General features: G+C 31.3%; 1 protein-coding gene and 1 pseudogene across 1 annotated transcript; one reads left to right on the top strand and one right to left on the bottom strand.

The window, feature by feature from the left end:
• Positions 1–2,718: 2,718 nt before the first annotated feature.
• On the bottom strand, positions 2,719–4,750 carry LOC145941633 (uncharacterized; annotated as a pseudogene).
• A 12,746-nt stretch (positions 4,751–17,496) lies between these two features.
• Positions 17,497–18,819, top strand: LOC145938762 (uncharacterized). Its single transcript, XM_083042512.1, has one exon. It carries the CDS (start codon positions 17,497–17,499, stop codon positions 18,817–18,819), a length of 1,323 nt encoding a protein of 440 aa, XP_082898638.1.
• Positions 18,820–22,509: the final 3,690 nt, after the last annotated feature.

Below are 22,509 nucleotides of genomic sequence, written 5' to 3'. Positions count from 1 at the left end.
TAAGGGCGTCATTGAAAAATTTCCAATTCGTCAGGAAATGTTAACAAACCAATGGAGAGGAGGAGCAAGGAGCTTGATATACCCGCGACATCCCTCGGGAGAGCAGATTTTATTCCGGACTTTTGAGCGTAATTTTCCGCACACGACCTATCCGGCCTCGTACTTGGACTTTTTCGGACTTTTCGAACACAATTATTTTCGAAATTCAGCCTCGCTCAAACTCAGATTCCGACGTTCGTTTGGTGCGTGAGTGCAAGAACATAGTTCAATTCCGATAGACCGCATATACAACCAGACCAGAACGACCCAGCAGCCATTGTTAACAACGCACCTCACAAACAGTAAGTCAAGACAGACACGCATAACAAAAGGAAAACGCAATAAAAAATATTTCACCCACCGTACCGAAATAATTCTTGGACTCACAAGATAAAACCATCTTTTTTTTATTTCTTTTTGCGCGAGTTCTATCCTATCCAACCCTAAACCTCTCTTTCTTCCATTCCGAAATCACTCAGGATCTCCCGTGATAGCGGCGAGATTCGTGATTTCGTCCATTCCGGAAATCACTCAGGATCTCCCGTGATAACAGCGAGATTCGTGATTTTGCCCATCCCGAAAATCACTCAGGATCTCCCGTAATAACGACGAGATTCGTGATTTCACCCGTTCCAAAATCACTCAGGATCTCCCGTAACAACGGCGAGATTCGTGTTCCCGTTTTCCATAACTTTCCCCTATTCAACATTATCCAGTCTCTTCTCTCTCTCACTCTAAAATTATACATGCGCAGAGAATAGGAAATAGAATTAAAAATGACAAAATAGAAAAAAAATAAGTATTCCAAGAATTATGTCAAAATTGCATCCTATCCCCCCTCCACCCCATCCACATTCAGAAACTTCCATGACCCTCACACACACGAACACGTTTTATATATCTATTATTTGTTTATTGAAAAATTATTGTAATTACCAATTGGGACCCTAAATTTTAAACAATAACTCCCCTCTCTGTCCCGATTGAAGACCTCCGTACTCATGTATCACCCGCGATCCATACTCACTCACTCATACACAGGCGCATCTATTTCTTTTCTGACTTGGAGAGCAACATTATTAGAATAAGGAATAATAATAATAATATATATGTGTAATAATTCCGATGAATCTAATTTTTCTTTTCTTGTCCTCTATAAGAATAAAATAAATTAATTATCTTCGTGCCTAATACTCTTTAATAGACCCGATCTCATTACTTCCTTTCCCGAAGTCGCACTAGGCCTTGTCCCGCATAATAAAGATTAAATTTTTTTACCGAAAAGAGGCCACCGACCGAACGGCCCTTTAAATAGAGTAAAAGCGACCTTCCCGGTCGTTGACCTATTTAGGACTAAGCACGTTCGTTCGAGTCGAACAGACGGATAGTCTGCCGTCGTTCGAAGTAAGTTTAGTTACGCCCTTCCGCTGACTCTTCCTTCCACGAGTCTGGACGTAACAGGTCATAGAATTAAGTTTCATTTGAAATGGAAAGAATGGTTGGAAAATAATTCATTAATTATTGAGCAGAAAGAAGATCGATCAATCTGTGACACTTACAATTGACCAAAACAACACAAAAGATGAAAATAACACAGAAATTATTCCTGATTTGAATTTACTAGTCATCGGCACTGCAAATGAAATTAAAATAATTAGTACAGATGCTTCTGATAAAACAGAAAAATATGTAAATATCAATTATTCTGCTATTTGTTCATATATACATATCATAATTTATTAAAATTAATTCCTCACAATTTATGTAGGACCTAAGACGAATATTATCTGAGAGTATCGAGGAAAGGAAGTACTATCATTTTATAAACAGAATGGTCAACTCATTGATCGTCTCTCTTTGTAATTATGTCGCGGATTGCGTTCTCTCTGTCGAGCTTAGTGCAGATGTCGATAAAAGGTACATTCTTATTAATATTAATTTCAAATAAAAATAAATTAATCGTAAGGCTCGTATGATGCAAAGCAAATAATTGAGAAATAATATAAATATAAAACCAAGGGCAACTTAACGAGCATAAATAAACAGGATGTAATGTTGATTAGTAATTTATTTCAAATATTACATAATACGTATACGTTTCGACTTTCTTACAAGGGACATGTCATAACTGTCCGGAACCGATTTGATTCTTCTTCAAATATGTTGTTAAATACACAAATCTAAAAGACACGTATTTTTTTATATGTGCGGATATTGAGTTTTAAGGGGTGAAACACCCCTTTAGAGAAAAACGGTATTTTTCTTTAGGATCGAATATCTGGTAAACTATAAGAGGTAGAAAAAAAAGACGTACAACAAATTTTAATGGCTTGAAGAGTACTTTAAAGTTATATGAACAAAATTTTTTTATTTTTATTTTTTTTTAAATACCCCCACCACTTAATTTTTTTTTTCAAAATTAAAAAAATTTTTTTACCTAATTTAAAGCTTATTTTTTTCCAAATTCAACCATGTGTAATAAAGTTATGTTACGAAATATCATTTTCGAAAATTAATTATAAACGCTCCCGTATATACACTCATCCGTGCTATGTGCGTAAGTAATTACCGTCGAACAATAAGATATATAAAAAATTTTTATTTATGTTTCTATGTATTTATAACTGCGTATTGTGTATATTTAGATTTAAAAAAATATATATTTGCATTTTATATTATTCACTCATTATATACATTACAATAATGATATTCGACAAAAAAATGTTTAAACATAATGACTTCTTGCACCAAGAACATTTTACTACAGCTATATTATTGCAACCTTCGATTTCACATTTTGTTGACGTTTCGTCTAAACTAAAGTGTACTGGATTTTCAAATTCGTCTGGTCTTTCATTCGTATAACCACTTTTAAACCACGAATATTTAAATAAGTTTTGATATCGTGGGGATGACAATTGATTATGTATCAAAGATTGCAATTTTATTATATTTTTCGTTCATGTAAATTTATATTACTTTCCGACAGTAAAACCGTATCTGAAAATCTTTTAGCAAAATTTTTCCAAATTCTGAATCCATAAACATCTAATGGTTGTATTTTCCCTGTAGTTCCTTTCGGTATTATCATAGTAGTAATATGTGTTCCTGGAGGTGTTAAATCCGAAATAGTATTGGGGCAATGTCCAGTCCATGAATCAATAAGAAGAACACTATTAGGACCAATGTTTGCAAAATAAGCTTCTTCTAACCACATTTTAAAATGTATAAAATATAAATGTTAATTTAATAGTTTTTTATGACTCTTATTAAATTGTTAAATGAAATAAGTTTGTTAAAAAAAGTAATTATAAAAGGAAAATACCTGATGTCATTTTACCAGATTTCGATGCTTTTACAATAACATTTTCTGGTTTAAATAAATTTTCTTCTACTCTTGGTCCAAATTTACCATTAGCTTCTTTTAATACAATAAATAAAGGTGACAACAAATTGCCATTACAGGATATTATTGGTTGTATCGTATATGAATGGGTTGTTGATGATATGGATTGCACGACACGTTCTACTTTTTTTTCTCCCTGGTTAGACAATGATCTTCCAGAATGAATTTCCAATTGGAAACCACTTTGATCTGAATTGTAAATATTTTCAGACCCAAACTGTTCAATAAGAGGTTTTACTATTTCCAGAAAATCATCAGCTGATTTTTGCAAATCAACAGAATCTTCTAATGTTCTTCTAGTGACAAACTTCGTAACTTTTCTTGAAACAATTCGGTGAGACTTCTTGAATCTTGCTATCCAACTGTGAGATGCTTTAAATATAGGATTTAAATTTCCTATTTCTTCTTGAGCTTGTAAAACCCATCTTTTTAGATCAATATCATGAACCATGAATCCTGATTCAACAGCTGCAGTAAATTTATCATGTGTAAATTTGGAGATGTAAAATAATTTTTCTATACGACTTCCACCTGATTGTATTTGTTCTTCCCATCGCCTTAACTGACGTTCAGATGAAACTCTTCTAAATTTACTTTGTACTACTTTTAGAGAACGATTCCTTTTTTTGTCATTACTGTTTTCATCAGTGTCCCGATGTCGCCAATACTCAACAGCTCGTCTTTTATAAGAACTATCAAAATTTGTATCATCATTTGAACAATGAGGATGAGAATTTAAATTATCTTCATTCCATGCTTCTTCGTCATCTTCAATTATTTCAAAACTATGTAATTTATAAGGTTCTTCATAATCGAGATATATTTCTTCCGTTACTTCCACCCCATTATAATGAAAAACGCTATCCAGCAATATCTTTTTTGTTTTCCTTTAATTCCATTTCTGCTTCAGTTACTGTTTCTGTTAGATATATTGAATTTATTGACATCAATAAAAGTCTAACAACGTTAAGCGGATTGATAATCATATTCAAAGATGTTAAATTTTGCTTTTTATTGCAATAGAAAAACAGTTTACACAGATATTATTACAACGAAAAGACTACATTGACTGTGAGAATTATGCTGCTACATGAACAATTTATATTAACTTATCAGAAACACGTAATCACATAATCTTATGATTCATTTAACGTAAGATATAAAATTTGTTTATGCCAAATATTGCGACATCTATTTATTTGCAAAGATTTAATTGTAAAAATTATAACTTATCTGGAACACGTACACATAATCTTATCTTATGATTCATTTAACGTAAGATATAAAATTTGTTTATGCCAAATATTGCGACATGTATTTATTTGCAAAGATTCAATTGTAAAATAATTTTATTATAGAATAAAATTGTTTTTAATTTTTATAGAAGAAATTAAATATTAAAGAAATAATAAAAGAACTGGGGTATATTTAAAATAATTCTTATTAATTATATTTAAAAATGTTTTTAAAAATTTAAATATACACAATACACAGTTATAAATACATAGAAAACATAAATAAAAATTATACATAAACATTTTTTATATATCTTATTGTTCGACGGTAATTACTTACGCACATAGCACGGATGAGTGTATATACAGGAGCGTTTATAATTAATTTTCGAAAATGATATTTCGTAACATAACTTTATTACACATGGTTGAATTTGGAAAAAAATAAGCTTTAAATTAGGTAAAAAAATTTTTTAAATTTTGAAAAAAAAATTAAGTGGTGGGGGTATTTAAAAAAAAATAAAAATAAAAAAATTTTGTTCATATAACTTTAAAGTACTCTTCAAGCCATTAAAATTTGTTGTACGTCTTTTTTTTCTACCTCATAGTTTACCAGATATTCGATCCTAAAGAAAATACCGTTTTTCTTTAAAGGGGCGTTTCACCCCTTAAAACTCAATATCCGCACATATAAAAAAATACGTGTCTTTTAGATTTGTGTATTTAACAACATATTTGAAGAAGAATCAAATCGGTTCCGGACAGTTGTGACATGTCCCTTGTGAGTCACCGCGGATGAAACCTAAGATAAAAATTGTCAATATTGGCGAGGAAGAAATGGAGTTGAATGATGATGATTTAATAGGTACAATTAAGAAGCAGAACAAAATTGACGCGAAAATGAAGGAATTCATATGCGAATAGTGAAGAGAATAGTTAAAGAGAAAATAAATGAGAAAGATCAGTCCGGAAGAAGAGGAAAAGATGGTATCGTAATAATTGAAGCAGATGAAGAGACTCATGAAGTAATGTTGAGAAAAGGGAAACTGAATGTAGGATGGAGAAAGTGTCCTGCATTCAATCACATTAACATTAAAAGATGTTTTAAATGCTGGGGTTATTATCATATTGCAAAGAATTGTACGCGTAATGAAACATGTCACAAATGTGCAGGAAATCACAAGGTGAGTGAATGTACAGCGACAAAGAAAAGATGTATAAATTGTATGTTTAAGATTCAAACATACAATTTGAAAATAAATGATGAGCATGGCGCACTTGATCCGGAATGTCCGACTTTCAAGAGGGCGATACAGGAGGAGAAGAGGAGGGCCGGATGGGAGGAAGATAAATAGCAACTACAGAAGGAAACGGAATTAATACTATATACAAATGCGCAAAGTTTGATGGCGCATAAAGACGAGATACAGCATCAGATTATGAAGAAAATGAATCCTGCGTTCATAGCGTTATCAGAAACCAGAATGACTGCTGAAATTGAAGACTGTGAAGTGAACGTACCGGGGTATAGTATGATTAGATGTGATGCTGAAAACAGAAATACAGGAGGGGTTCTTTTATATGCAAGGGACGATATTAAATATGAGATAGTATTAGTAAAAAAGTTAGAAGCGAATTGTTGGTGTGCTGCGATTGAGGTAAAAGATAAATTGTATAAAGTATAACAGTAACAAGATAAATTGTATAAAGATAACAGTAATATATCATTCACCGAGTTCATCGCATGGTGAGTTCGTGAGATTTCTGGAGGATATAATAGAAGAATTAATAATACGAGGAGAATGTATAGTAATAGGAGACTTTAATATAGATATTATGTTGGACTCGTTTTATACAAAGAAGTCACAAACGACAATGTTGAGCTTAGACATGAAACAATATATAAATAAACCGACGAGAATTACGAAAGATAGTAAGACAATTATAGATTTAATTTACGCTAATAATAAAATAGAAGTGCAAGTAATTCATGAACCTAAAATAACGGACCATGCGTGGTTAAAAGTTGATCTTAATGCGAATAAAATTGATAATAAATACAGAGAATTTAGTGCTAGGAATTTTAAAGAGTTTAATGTAGATGAATTTATTAAATTAGTGGAAAATAAATTAGGAAAAAGCCAAGATATGAATGTCAGTGTGAGAGCGAAGAAACTTGTCGATAATATAGTAGATGCGTTGGATGCTACAGCACCTAGAAAAAAATTTAGAATTCCGAAAATATGGGAAGGGAAAAAGTGGTTTTCGGATGAAATAAGGGAAACAGCGGCTAAAAGGGATGAGGCGTACAGTAAAGCGTTGTATGATGACACGGATGAAAATTGGTCACAGTTTAAAATCGAAAGAAATGCAGTGGTTAAACTAATCAGGACAAAGAAAAAAGAATACTATGAAAATATGATAGATCATAACAAGGGAAATCCGACATCTATGTGGAAAACCTTAAAAGAAATAATAAGGAGCGAACCAACGGGTACAAAAAAAATAGAGAATATAGATTTTGAAATATTAGATAATACTGAAGGGTGCAATATAGCTAATAAATTTAATTTATATTATATACAGAGTATTGAGAACATAGTAAAATCTATAAGTAGAGATAAGTTAGGAAGTCCAGGTAAAAGAATTATTTTTGTTATTGAAAGCGAGGGAATAATGGAAAATTTTGAGATGATTAGAATAGAGCATTTACAAAAAATTGTTATGGAACTACCAAAAAAGAAAGGTACGGAGGAGGGATTAACTAGTGATATACTTAAAGCAGTATTTTATGTAATAAAAGAGGAATTTATTGATATAATAAATAACTCTTTGAGGGAAGGTTGCTGTCCAGAAGGTTGGAAAACGTCTACGATAATACCGATTCCAAAAATAGAAAAAGCCAGAAAAGCAAGTGAATTTAGGCCTATTAATATGTTACCAATATTCGAGAAAGTATTAGAATTAGTAGTTAAAAAGCAAATTGAGGCGTATTTAGAAGATAACTGTATTATAACAGAACATCAGTCAGGTTTTAGAAAACAGTATTCGTGTGTAACAGCGATTCAAACAGTCATTGACGAATGGAAACTGGTAGTTAGTGAGGCAAAAATGGTGGGGGTAATTTTCATGGATCTCAACCGAGCATTTGAAACGATAGATAGAGAAAGACTGTTAGAGAAATTATATCAATACGGAATTAGAGGAACAGCTTTAGAATGGTTAAGATCATATTTAAAGAATAGAACACAGCAGGTACGATTTAACAATGAATGGTCTACATTATTGGCCACAGAATATGGAGTACCACAGGGATCTGTATTAGGACCTTTGTTATTTATAATATATATAAACGATATAATTAAAGTCTGTCCGGAGGGATGTAGTATAAAAATGTTTGCAGACGATACGCTAGTGTATGTAACTGGAGGGAGTAGTGCGGAATTAGAAAGACAAATGAATATGGCATTTGTTACAGTGGAAAGATGGATGAATACAAATAAGTTAAAAATGAACGCAGGGAAAACGAAATATATGATAGTTCGAAGTGTACGAAAAGAACTGAGAGGTAACATTACACTGAAATATTTGGATGGAACGGAGATAGAGCGTGTGGAAAGAATGAAATATCTAGGCATAATTATTGACGATAGGTTAAGATTTAAGGACCACTGTGATTATATGCTAAAGAAAATAGGGAAAAGAGTTTTTTAAATAGAATAGGTAACTACATATCGGCATACACTAGATGTATTATATATAAGTCAATCATAGCGCCTCACTTTGAGTATTGTGCGACGCTGTTAATTGATATGGGAGAAATACAACTGAATGAATTGCAAAAAGCGCAAAACCGGGCCATGAGGGTCATATTGCAATGTGATAGATATACCAAAGTGGAGAGTATGCTGCAAGCGCTGCAGTTTATGTCCATAAGACAGAGGCTGAATTATAATGTGTGTATATTTATCTTTAAGATTTTAAAGAATATGTTACTGGATCAATTAAGAAATAAGTTAACAATAGTGGGAAAAGAGAATGAAAGACAGACACGGCAAGCTGGGGACATTGTAGTACAGTTTCGTAGAACAACGAGTGCACAGAAGAGTATGTTTTATGAGGGAGTGAAAATGTACAATGCCTTACCAGCTGAAATAAGACGAATCGAAGAACTGGAAGCGTTTAAGCGAGAGTTAAAGGAGTATATTGTAATTAATGTAAATTAGACTTGTATTTTACAAATAGCTGAGAAAGCTAATAAATATCAATCAATCTCTCTCTCTCTCTCTCTAAATTTTTTTTCTTATTTTTTAACTTTTAATAAACTTAAATAATTATTTATTTATTATATTTTATATGATAAAACAAATTATATCCTTATATACATATATAATATGTAAATAATTATTTATGTAATGATCTAACAAACAGAATTTAACTATTATACACATATTATAAACATTATTACATACTTTTATTTTCTCTGCTCTTTATATATCTTCTTACTTTCTCTCCTTTCTTTCTATCTCTTTTTTTTCTATCCTCTTCTCTTTTTACACGTCTCCTTTAATCTTTTATAAATTTTTTCTATGTTAGAATTAATTTTAATATATTTGAGTTTGATATTTGACAGACGTAAATAATATGAAGCAAGTCGTGGACGAAATAATACATTAACATCATGAAATAGAAGCCTCAATATTTCGATATATTCGAGATTTTTAACATATTCATTTAAAATTAAATATTCTATTAATTTAAAAGATATCAAAATATTATTTTAAAAGAGATTAAAATGTTATTTTATGTTTATATTACTAAGTAATAAATAATAGTACTTATATTATTTTTTAAATTTCAAAAAATTCGTGTTAGTTTTATATATTTAAGTTAATATAAAATAAAATATATAAAATTTTTTGAGAAAAACTTTGAAAAATTATAAATACGCACACACACCTATATATGTATATATTTTATTTTAAATATTTCTGAAATCGATTTAACGAAATTATCTTTTCAATTTCAATCTAAGAAACCACTTAGTATATAATATAATGTAGAACATTGCTTCTCTAACATGTGACCTATACGACATACAATATTTAATAGAAAAATTTTATATAAAATTTATTAAATTATTTATTAAATTTTTATAAAAATATTTATTCATTATAAAAAAATGCTATAATAAATTTAAATAAAAATATAATCTAAAAAGTATTTCTTTATTTCATTTAATTTATTATTATATATTTTCAAACAAATACATAATAACAATAATGTAATGTTAAATTTTAATTTCTTATAATATAATATAATTATTACATTTATTATTTAAAAAATTTTAAATAATATTTGTTACAAAATGTTTACAAAGTTCGGAACTTATAAAATTACTCGAACATAATAAATTAAAAAATATATAAAAATATGTTATGTGTGTTTTACAATTCAATGTGTATAGTTATGTTCAATTAAACGTAATTGTAATTTATTCCAAAATATGTTGTGTTTTACAATTCAATGTATAATTATAAAAAAAATAAAAATATGTTATGTGTTTTACAGTTCAATGTATAACTGAACAAATTAGTATAAGTAAATATTACTAATACTAATCTGTTCAGTTAAATAATCAAAGTACATTAGTAAAATTAATAAGTAAAAATAAATATGAGAAATCGGTACAATTAGATTTAATTCCATTGAAAGCATTAACTCTTGGACTGAATATCAAGAAAGTTGTATTTGGAAAAGAAATTTATTAGATTACAAGATTCAGATTGTGTTCCATTGTAAATATTTATTCATATTGTTATGTACCTAAAGTAAAAAATCGAAATTATATAAATTCAATAAATAAAAGAATAAAAGGAGGATGAGTAAAATCATCGGATTTTGGCCCAAGCGATGGAACCTTTTTTATGCATGTTTTCTTATATTTTTGGATCTGCTGAATTCAAATCAAACGTTATTTTCAAGGTACACCAATGGGAAAATATTGAAAATCGCATTTAAATTGCAGATCTGCTCTTAGCATAACCCAAGATCAATGAAGTGAACGTGGCGGCTATCTCATCTCGTGTGTGTGTTAAAAGTCAAGCATTACAAAAAATATTGTATGTGGCATGTGCGGAAGACAACGAATTACGTCGCGCGTGAAGTTGTCGCATTCGCCTCAGCTTATGATACAGATACATTCACACTCGTACTCGTGCCTTCGGCTTGTGCTACAACTTCACGCGCGACGTAATTCATTGTTTTCCACACTTGCCACACAAGATACTATTGGGATATTTCAGAAAAAATTAGTTTTATTCTCACATTTAGACTGACTTACAGTCAAATTCGGCTCTATTAAAAAAAAAAAATTATTTTTATTAGAGCGCTTAGATTTATCTTTTCATATTTTCCGGCAATAATTACTCCGGCGCGGTGTTATAATATATTTCTTCATTTTTTTATTGATTGGAATGGATAAGATTGTAACATTTGTGGCGTGAGCTTAGCTAAAAAAGCAAGATCATCATATCGTCATGTAAGTGATAATATGTTTGAATACGTAATATGTTACAGAAAATCTCATCGTGACCAAACTCAAGCTGTTCAAAGCACAATTCCAAATAAGTACGACGAAGGGTCATGCTAAGAGGAGAACTTCAATTTAAATGCGATTTTCAATATTTTCCCATCGGTGCACCTTGAAAATAACGTTTGATTTGAATTCAACACATCCAAAAATATAAAAAAACATGCATAAAAAAGGTTCCATCGCTTGGGCCAAAATCCGGTGATTTTACCCATCCTCCTTTACACAGAAACGTGCTAAGTAAAACGTTAGTACTTTATATTAATTCTACTAATATATTACTTTGATTATTTGACTGAACAGATCAGTGAAATTTATGAACTGTTACATTTATCAATCTTATGTTTATTAAATTTTTAATATATTATTAATATAATCATTTTACTATTGACAAAAAAAAGTATCCAGTTTACAAATCAACATCGATGTATACAGATAACACTATCAATTCTATTGTAAGTAAATATTAGACAAACACAATAAGACAGGTAAAGAATTAATTACGCGTACATACATATATACATCGTATATTATCACAATAAAACTACTTAGTATAATATAATGCAGAATGCGCGTTACTTTCAACATGTAACATACTTCATATATCTAATAAAAAAATTTATTTTATATAAAGTTTATTATTTGCCATAGTAACATATTATAAACTATGGTAACAAAGAATAAATAAATTTAAATTCAAGCTTTTGAATTCGTTTTCCGGTCTTGATAAAAGTTTATTAAAAAATGTCTAAGAGAATATCGGATAAGAAAGGTATGTATAAAATATAATTTTTTAACAGTATATATTATAATAAATATATATTATGTATTATAATAAATATATAATGAAAATTACATATTATTATAATTATATATATTATTATAATTATATATTATTATAATTATATATATATATATATATATATATATATATATATTATAGAAGTAGTACATATATATTAATATACAATTAATTTTAAATTAAAAAACTAATTCAAAACGCATTTTATTTCAGTTAAAGTAAAATACGATAAATCCTTGGAAGAAGAAATTACAAAAACCAATATTTTAATAAACTCTAAAGATATTAGTATGTGAGTATTTAACTTATTCTCTCTCTTTCATTCTCTCTCCCATTCTCTCTCTCTCTCTCTCGCTCGCTCGCTCGCTTTCTTCTTACTTACTACCTGTGTCTCACCTATATACATTAATTTAGATCTCATTAATTTATAGTAAACCCAAAGATATTCAGACAAACTCTTCAAAAATTAACAATAAATCTTCAACTATTTCAATTAAAAAAATGTTGACAAACACAAAAGAGTCGCCGACGTAAGTTTATATTTAATTATACAATGTATACATATATGTAAATATATTTATATATCACATACAATTATCTACATTTTTTATAAATATTATTTATAAAATAATATTTATAAAAAAAGACACACACACACAATTTATGTTCTCCTTTATATATTAATTTAAATCTTATTAATTTATAATAAACCCCATGACATTAAAAAGAATTTTCCAATAACCGTTAGTAAAACAACTCCAACTACTTCAGTGGAAGAAATGTCAACAGACACAGAAGAGTCACCCACGTAAGAAGTTTATACTTAATTATACAATATACAAATTATCTACATTTTTTTATAAATATTTTTATACACACACCCATATCTATATATATATATATATATATATATATATATATATATATGGGTATATGTATATATGTATACATGTAATTTTAAATAACATTGCATTTATATACATACACTAATAACTCCAATAATTTTATATTTATAGATTATTCACGTTGATGGTACAAAAGCAAAAAAACCCAAAATCACAGATTTTAATATTGGAACATTACCATACGAATTATTAATACGATCTAACACTATTATAAACAATTTAGGCATATTTGATTTGAAAAAAAATATTAATAATATAAAACCAAAATTAATAAAAATAGAGGATATACCAGAAAATTTAAACAATTATATAGGTAAGAATTATTTTAATATACTTAATTTAAACATTATTTAATCAATTATATCAAATATGCAATTAAAAATTCTTAATTTATTATTTATTTCTATAATTAATATAATTAATATAAAATATGTTTTAGCTGTACAAGGCTATGTAAAAACAAATTTTAATACGTTCTCTAATAATTTTAAAACATATGGCTATGGATCCATTACCGATAGATATTACAAACTGGAAATTCAAGTCATAAATTATGAAAATACTAATTGCTTTGAAAAAGGACAAAAAATCGAGATCAAAGGATATGTGAAACTTTCAAGTTGGTTATAAATTTAAATTTACAAATTATTTAATTTTTATATTTAATAAAATTAATTTAAGATTATATTTATTTTACATATTTTTATAAAATTTTTGTTTTTAAACGTTTATTTAATTAATTTATAATATTCTTTATCTTTTTCTCTTTCACGTTAATATTAAAATTTATTTTATAGATGATAATATTTTCCACTTAGAAGTCGATAAAACTTCTGATATGAAATTAACAGAAATCTATGAAACGATAACTTTCGCTCAATGTTTGCAAGGATCGAAACCAATTATAAAAAGGACACAAAATAATATTGAATCGGATTTACCAAACAAAATTTCTCGAATTTAATAAGTTAAAAAAATAAAAATACGTTGTGTTTTACGCGTAAATAATTTATTATATATAATCATATATAAATTGATTAATATACAATTTATAAAAAACTATATATAAAATCTGTCCATATATATATAATTGGATAGAATTATATTCCATATAACACAGAAAGATTGCAGACATAATTAAAATGTTAGTGGTGCAATTTACATATTGTAAAATGATCTCATATATATAATTATACGTTATACATATATCATTTTGGTCACGACTTAACCAAACACTCAATTCTGGTTGAGAAAGCCATTTTTCTGTAAATTTTTGTTTTCGATGCTTCTTTCTAGGTGCTTCTTTTACTTCATTTTCTTTTCCTAATGTATTCTTATATGAATTAATCATATGAGAGCTAAAGAAAGAATATTTAAAAAAAATATGTATCAAATGCGAGAAAAAATATAAAGAAATATTAAATAAAATATTAAATTTAAGTTGTTTAATTCTTGTAAAATATAAAATAATTTGAAAATTACTATAGTTTCTTGAAAAAAACATCTAAATTTTACAGTTAAATATATATAGTTTACCTTTTCTTCTTTGGAGATACATTTTTTACTGAAGGTTCATCCATATCACTTTCATCCATCAAGAGACACGGTAGTGTCTCGCGCCTAGTTGAGGGCGTCCCGCTTTAGCGAGGCACCGTGTATCTTTACGCGAATCGAACAGTTGAGTCTATTATAAATTTCGAATGCTCAATAACGGCTGAAGCAATCGAGTTTATACTAGACTTAATCGATAGATTGAGTTCGAATTATATAATGAAAGTGTCTTTATTTCTGCTCTACGTACTTTGTAAGCGGAAATATCATAATGCAAAGTCTAAATATGAAAAATTTCTTGTAAGAAACGTCATCATCATCATCGTTCACGCATACATAGTAGTATCGTGCTACATATATCACACGTATACAACACATGCATACACATATATCACACATACACAACACATGCAATAAATGCATGTAGTGGTAATCTTGTCCAATTCTCACGTTTTACAACAGATGGCGTTAGTAGCGCTCCACGATATTGAGTATATTGACAGCGTGAGGGGTTATGTTGATGACAGCGTGAGGGGTTATATGTAGTATACACATCTCTTGATATGTACACACGTAACATGTATGTGTCTTTTGATATTTATAATATATTATATTCTTTCATAATATAATATCTATTTTCATGTTACGCAATTATTTTTTCATTAGATTAACAATTATATTCTTATGAGAAATAATAGGATGATTGCGTAACAAGAAAATGATTGTGTAAGAAGAAAATAGATTATTATATTATTATGAAAAAAATATAATATATCACATAATATGTAGTATTATTACATATCACATGTATTTAGTAAGTATGTATTGCAAAATGTAGATCCTTTTATCTATCTATTTATCATGGTGAAAGGACTAGACGCCTGTCTACTGCCACAATTCAGCGATGGTGACCTAGTCGCCATCAGACTGAAGATAAAGCTGACTAGTGGGGGAGTCAGGGATCTGATAATAGGGTCAGTATACATGCCCTATGATTTGGATAACTTACCCCCTCATGAAAACGTAATCAAACTCACGACCTATGCGAAGCAGAAGGGGCTGGAGATACTCCTGGGCTGCGATGCCAATTCACACCACTTGGTGTGGGGAAGCACCGATATAAATCCCAGGGGAGAAAGCCTATTCAACTTTGTGGTAGGTACAGAGTTGCACATCCTCAACAGAGGAACAGAACCTACCTTCCTGGACTCTAGAAGACAGGAAGTGATAGACATAACCATATGCTCTGGTGGAGTACTGGATCTGGTGAGGGGATGGAGGGTCTCTGATGAGCCCTCGGGATCAGACCACAGACAGATCCGCTTCACCATGGAGCGGACACAAAGCCAAGGGATATGGAAGAGAAATCCCAGGAAAACGAATTGGAGGGGGTTCGAGGAAGATCTTAAGAGTCGACTCAAGGATACTCCCACCAAATTCCACACCAAAGAAAATTTGGAAATGGCGGCGGACTATCTGAATGATGCCATCAAATACTCATATGAGATGCCCATTAGAGGCGAAAGATCCTACAGCCAGAACACCATGGTGGAACAAGGAGCTAGCTAAGCTCAGGGCTGAGGGGAGAAGACTCTTTAACAGGGCTAAAAATGTAAATACACCGAGATCCTGGGAGGAGTACAGGAAATCTCAGAGAATTTACAAAAAAGCGATAGTAAAGGCTAAAAGGAAAGGATGGAGAAGTTTTTGCTCAAGTATCGAGAGTGCTTCTGAAGCATCTAGACTGAGCAAAATACTCTGTAAAGGAACCAATCACAATGGGGCTGCCTTAAGCTTCCCAGTGGAGAGTATACAGAAACTGCGGAGGAAACCCTACAGCATCTTATGGAAATTCATTTCCCGGGCTTTCGGGGAGACCCCACAGTCAATGACAAGCAGAGACCCATGACCGTTCATAAACCGAGAGCATGGGGACTGGCAGCCAAAGTAGTATACCCGCAAGCAGTGGAATGGGCTGTCGGCTCCTTTGAGCCTTTAAAGGCTCCAGGACCTGACGGCATATACCCAATCCTACTACAGAAAGGGCTCAGCAACCTGCTAGGCCCACTGACGAAAATCTATAGGGCAAGCATTGCCCTTAGACACGTCCCTCAAAAGTGAAGAGAGACTAAAGTGGTCTTTATACCAAAACCTGGCAAGAATGGTCATGTCAGGGCCAAGGATTATAGACCAATAAGCCTTATGTCCTTCGTATTGAAGACCTTAGAGAGATTGGTGGACAGATTCCTCAAGTCCAACTCTCTAATACACCATCCTCTAGCTAGCGCCCAATATGCTTACAGGGAGGGCAGGTCTACCGAGACCGCCCTACACCACCTGACAGGCAAAATTGAAGGGCAGCTAGAGGCAAAAGGCTATGCTATCGGAATTTTCCTGGACATTGAGGGTGCTTTTGATAGCACCTCACATGCAGTTATCAGGGAAGCACTGAGCAGACATGGAGTTCAAGAACCGCTGGTGGACTGGATAGAAGATATGCTAGCGGACAGATGCCTGTCGGTTGAGTGCCAAGACATCTCCGTCAGAGGAAAACCAACAAGAGGCTGCCCACAGGGAGGAGTCCTATCTCCTCTGCTGTGGTGCCTGGTGATAGACGACCTACTAAAGGAATTACAGAGGAAAGGTTTCTCGATCTTTGGTTATGCTGATGACGTGGCCATCGTGGTAAGAGGATCATTTCTAAATACATTAAGGGACCAAGCAAAGGATACCTTAAGAATTGTGCAAAACTGGTGTGAGAACAGAGGTCTATCGGTAAATCCGAGCAAGACAAACATCATGGTCTTTACCAGAAAATATAAACCGGAACCTATATAGAGCCGTTAAAACTCTGGGGGAAGGAAATACCTTTTACAGACTCAGTGAAATACCTGGGGTTAATACTAGATCCCAAACTTAGCTGGGGAAAACATCTAATAGAGCGAAGGAAAAAGTTTTACGCATCCATGTGGATGTGCAGAAGAGCAATGAGCAAGTCGTGGGGCATCAGCGCTAGTGCAGCAATGTGGCTGTATGGGGCGGTTCTGCTGCCGCGACTACTCTATGCATCAGTTGTCTGGTGGACGAGAACAAGCAAGAGGGAGATAGAGAAACTTCTGAGAAGCCTGCAAGGTAACTACCTAAGGGCTGCAGTAGGGGCCATGAGAACCACACCCACAGAGGCGTTTGAAATAGCCCTTAATGTTACGCCACTAGACCTGGCCGTGGTCAAAACAGCCAACACCACGGCATACCGCCTAAAATATCAGGGTGAATGGAGAGATACTGGACTAGGACACACTAGGCTGGGTCTACTCCGAAAGAAACCTGTCGAGGGCAAACAAGACAGAATAACAAGAAAATACCAGCTGGTAAAACATTTTAAATTATGGATACCAGAAAGAAACGAATGGCTAAATCCGGGGGGAATCACGAACACAAATGTGGACCTGTGGTTCACGGACGGATCAGGCATAAACAACTGCTTCGGAGCGGGAGTATATGGACCTAGGGAAAACTATAGGGAAAGCATTCCTGTGGGAGGCGACTGCACGGTCTTTATGACCGAGATGCTTGCCATCCTCAGGTGCACCGAACACATCCTAGCTAAAGGTACAAATCGCAGAAAAATATATATCTGCTCGGATAGCCGCGCAGCTCTTTTGGCGTTGGCAAAGACAACCACCGAATCATACTTGGTTTGGGACTGCATGCTAGCGCTGGAGGAGCTGAGCGGATCAAATAAGGTAACTCTAGTCTGGGTACCTGGGCACCAAGGTATACCAGGGAACGAAATAGCAGACTCTCTGGCTAGGGAAGGGGCCAGTAAGGCACCAACTAGTCAGGAGGTAGGATTACCTTTCACGGTGGGCAAAAAATTCATCAGGGAAAGCATAAGCAAACTGCATAAGGCCAGGTGGGAGAAGTTGGAAACCTGCCGCCAGGCCAAGTTCCTGATGAAGGATATCAGTGGTGTCAAGACCAAAGAATTACTTGCACTGAATAGGCAGAGACTGAGGGTGGGGATAGGACTACTTACAGGACACTCCCCAATACTTAAAGCTCACCTATTCAACATCAGACTCGCAGATAGGAAGGAGTGTCGACTATGCGGGGAGGAGAAAGAGGACAGAATACATATACTGTGCCAATGCCCGGCTCTTGCTTGCAGGAGGTTTACGACCTGGGGGCAAGGTTTTCTTAAATCCCAAGACTTAACCGAAACAAGGGTGACGGAACTTATAAGCCTAGTGGAAAATTCTGGGCTGAGATCCCAACACCCGGTTTGAAAAAGAGTGAGGAGACACAATGGAACTCTTTTTGTTCTGAGTGCCGTCGGGGGCCGATTGGAACCACTTACATTCCACTACTACTACTACTACATCTATCTATTTCTTTCTTGAATGCATATTTATATATTGATATTTGCAACTACTTTCTTGTTACGTTACCATTTTAAACCATTTCTTTCATAATAATAACTACTTTCTTGCTACACTTGCTACCACCCTACTATTTCTTTTATAAGTACATAATTATTGATATAAAATAAGGAAGAGTGAATAATTATTATCTTTACATTATTTATTATTATTAGTTTTTATTCGCTTCCTTATTTTACATCAATAATTATGTACTTATAAAAGAAATAGTAGGATGGTAGCAAGTGTAGCAAGAAAGTAGTTATTATTATGAAAGAAATGGTTTAATTTAAAATGGTAACGTAACAAGAAAGTAGTTGCAAATATCAATATATAAATATGCATTCAAGAAAGAAATAGAAAGAAAAAAGGATCTACATTTTGCAATATATACTTACTAAATACATGTGATATGCAATACTACATAATATGTGATATACTATATTTTTTTCATAATAATATAATTGATTTTCTTGTTACGCAATTATCCTATTATTTTTTCATAAGAATATAATTGTTAATCTTATGAAAAAGTAATAGGATGATTGCATGACAAGAAAATAGATATTATTATATTATGAAAAAAGTATAGTATATTATATTGTAAACTATCAAAAGACACGTACATGTTATGTGTGTATATATGTATGCAATTACACATTATTAGCTTTTATTTGTCTTTACCAATAATAAATTATTTATATACTTATGAAATATATAGTTAATCAGATTAGTTATGAATGAATATATATATATATATATATATATATAGTTAATCAGGATAGTTATGAATAAATAAATTATACGAGAACATATATTATTTACTTTTGTACTTTTTATTTCATTTATAATTAATATCACATATATTTATTTATTTATTTTAATACTGCATATATATACTGAAATATAAAGGAAAATGGTCCTAATAACTCGAAGAGGACCGAAACGTCTATAAGAATATATTAATTCCTGCACTCTCATGCCCATCTGTGGGGCTGTTGCATACTATAAATAAAAATTAGCTTTAAAAATTAAAAATAATTAGGTTTACTATCTGTGGTAGCTTTGAAAATTAAAAATGTACTATAAACAAAAATAATTAGCTTTGAAAATTAAAAATAATTAGGTTTATAATATATAATTATAGGTTTTCTACTCCTGCACTGGCTGTACTGTGCACACTGATACAATAAGTCGGAATGTCCGAGAGCAAAACTCGAAGGGAAACCCACAGACGTTCTATATTTTTAAAATTCTGTATCCTTAATTTAAATTATCCCTTATTATTAGATGCGGAGAGCAGTTTCTTGGAATTCCTGGGAGTGTCCACTTCTGCGTTCGTATCGGCGACGTCGCGATGCGCCTCATCTTCTGTAGGAAACTTGTAGATCGGTTTGAACCCACCGAAGAGCTGCGGCTTAAAGTTGTCGGTGTCAAACTCATTCTTCTCAGTTTGGGTCTCGATCTCCGAGTTGACCTTCGCCTCGCCACCGTCGTTCTCCGACTTCTTCTCCGCTCCACAAAATATACTTGTTTCACTCTAACTATTGCATCAGTGTGCACTAGTTCATCAGTGCTGGAATAGAAAACAAACCTTATGTATATATGTATGTGTGTGTGTCTGTGTGTGTGTGTGTACAAAATAATATTGTAATATATATTTTTTGATAGTTTATATATCTATTTTCTTGTTACGCAATCATCCTATTATTTTTTCATAAGATTAACAATTATATTCTTGTGAAAAAATAATAGGATGATTGCGTAACAAGAAAAAATGATTGTGTAACAAAAAAATAGATTATTATATTATTATGAAAAAAATATAGTATATCACATATTATGTCGTATTGCATATCACATTGTTTTTAGTAAGTATATATTGCAAAATGTAGATCCTTTTATCTATCTATTTCTTTCTTGAATGCATATTTATATATTGATATTTGCAACTATTTTTTTGTTACGTTACCATTTTAAACCATTTCTTTCATAATAATAACTACTTTCTTGCTATACTTGCTACCATCCTACTATTTGTTTTATAAGTACATAATTATTAATGTAAAATAAGGAAGTGAATAAAAGCTAATAATAAATAATGTATATTATATATTATCTTTACATTATTTATTATTATTAGCTTTTATTCGCTTCCTAATTTTATATCAATAATTATGTTCTTATAAAAGAAATAGTGGGATGGTAGCAAGTGTAGCAAGAAAGTAGTTATTATTATGAAAGAAATGGTTTAAAATGGTAACGTAACAAGAAAGTAGTTGCAAATATCAATATATAAATATGCATTCAAGAAAGAAATAAATAGATAAAAGGATCTACATTTTGCAATATATACTTATTAAATACATGTGATATGCAATACTACATAATATGTGATATACTATACTTTTTCATAATAATATAATAATCTATTTTTTTGTTACGCAATCATCCTATTATTTTTTCATAAGAATATAATTGTTAATCTTATGAAAAAATAATAGGATGATTGCGTAACAAGAAAATAGATATTATATTATGAAAAAAGTATAGTATATTATAATATATATATATATATATATTATATTTGTATTAACACCTTGTATATATGTGTGTGTATATATGCATATACTAATGTGTATTACATATGCAATGATGTATATTTCAATACGGAAGAATTATTACATGCCGAGGGGAATTATGTAATAATTCTTTTGTATGTATAATGGGAATAATTATTATCTACATATACACAACACACACATACACTCACACTTACTTTTTGTATGCTGCGATATTTTAATTTAATAAAAATTAAAAATATTATTGCGGCCTTGACCACGTCCACGTCCTCGTCCTCTGTTCCTTCCTGCTCGTGCCCATCTGCGGGGTTGTTGCATAACTATAAACAAAAAAATTTTTTGTTTACATATATATATGTAGAATGTTCATTAATTGGTTTTCATGAAATATATATTACATATATATAGAAGAATTATTATTATATAATTCCTCTGTATGTATGAGGAATTATATAATAATTCTTCTGTATGTAATGTATATACTTTATTATATAATGTATATACATTACTGAAAAAAAACACAAGGTGTTAATATAAATATAAAATATGAATATGTAATACTATTATAATCAACACACACACACACACACACACACATGTCAATTATAATAGTATTACATATTCGTAATATTTTATATTTATATTAACATAATAAAATATAAAATATGAATATGTATTACATACATATGTAAATATATATATATATATTGTGACGTGACAGTTTTCATTTGGTGAACTTGTCCGTCACAAGGGTCGCGAGACCCGACCGGGGGGGTGATTTTGGGACCTCTGCTCTCTCTAAAATAAGAAAGAGAGAGAGCGATTCGAGCGCGGAATCGGACGCGATTCCGCCGCTGCGCGTTGCGATTGCGTGCTGCCGTAGCTGTTGCGATTGCTGCGGCAGCGGTTGGCGAAATTAGCGAAGGTCGAGGGAGAAGCGACGACATCTCATCCGGACGAAAAAGCGGCAAAAGGA

The sequence above is a fragment of the Prenolepis imparis genome, unplaced genomic scaffold (assembly GCF_030444845.1).
Source record: "Prenolepis imparis isolate NDT839.2.m4 unplaced genomic scaffold, iyPreImpa1.0 SCAF_1, whole genome shotgun sequence".
NCBI classification, from domain to species: domain Eukaryota; kingdom Metazoa; phylum Arthropoda; class Insecta; order Hymenoptera; family Formicidae; genus Prenolepis; species Prenolepis imparis.
The sequence above is the reverse complement of the archived record's forward strand: the minus strand, read 5'-3'. Positions and strand labels throughout refer to the sequence as shown.

What these genes read in the sequence shown, in the direction of transcription:
- LOC145938762 (XM_083042512.1), top strand. Translation starts at nt 17,497, where the DNA reads ATGTGGATGTGCAGAAGAGCAATGAGCAAGTCGTGGGGCATCAGCGCT.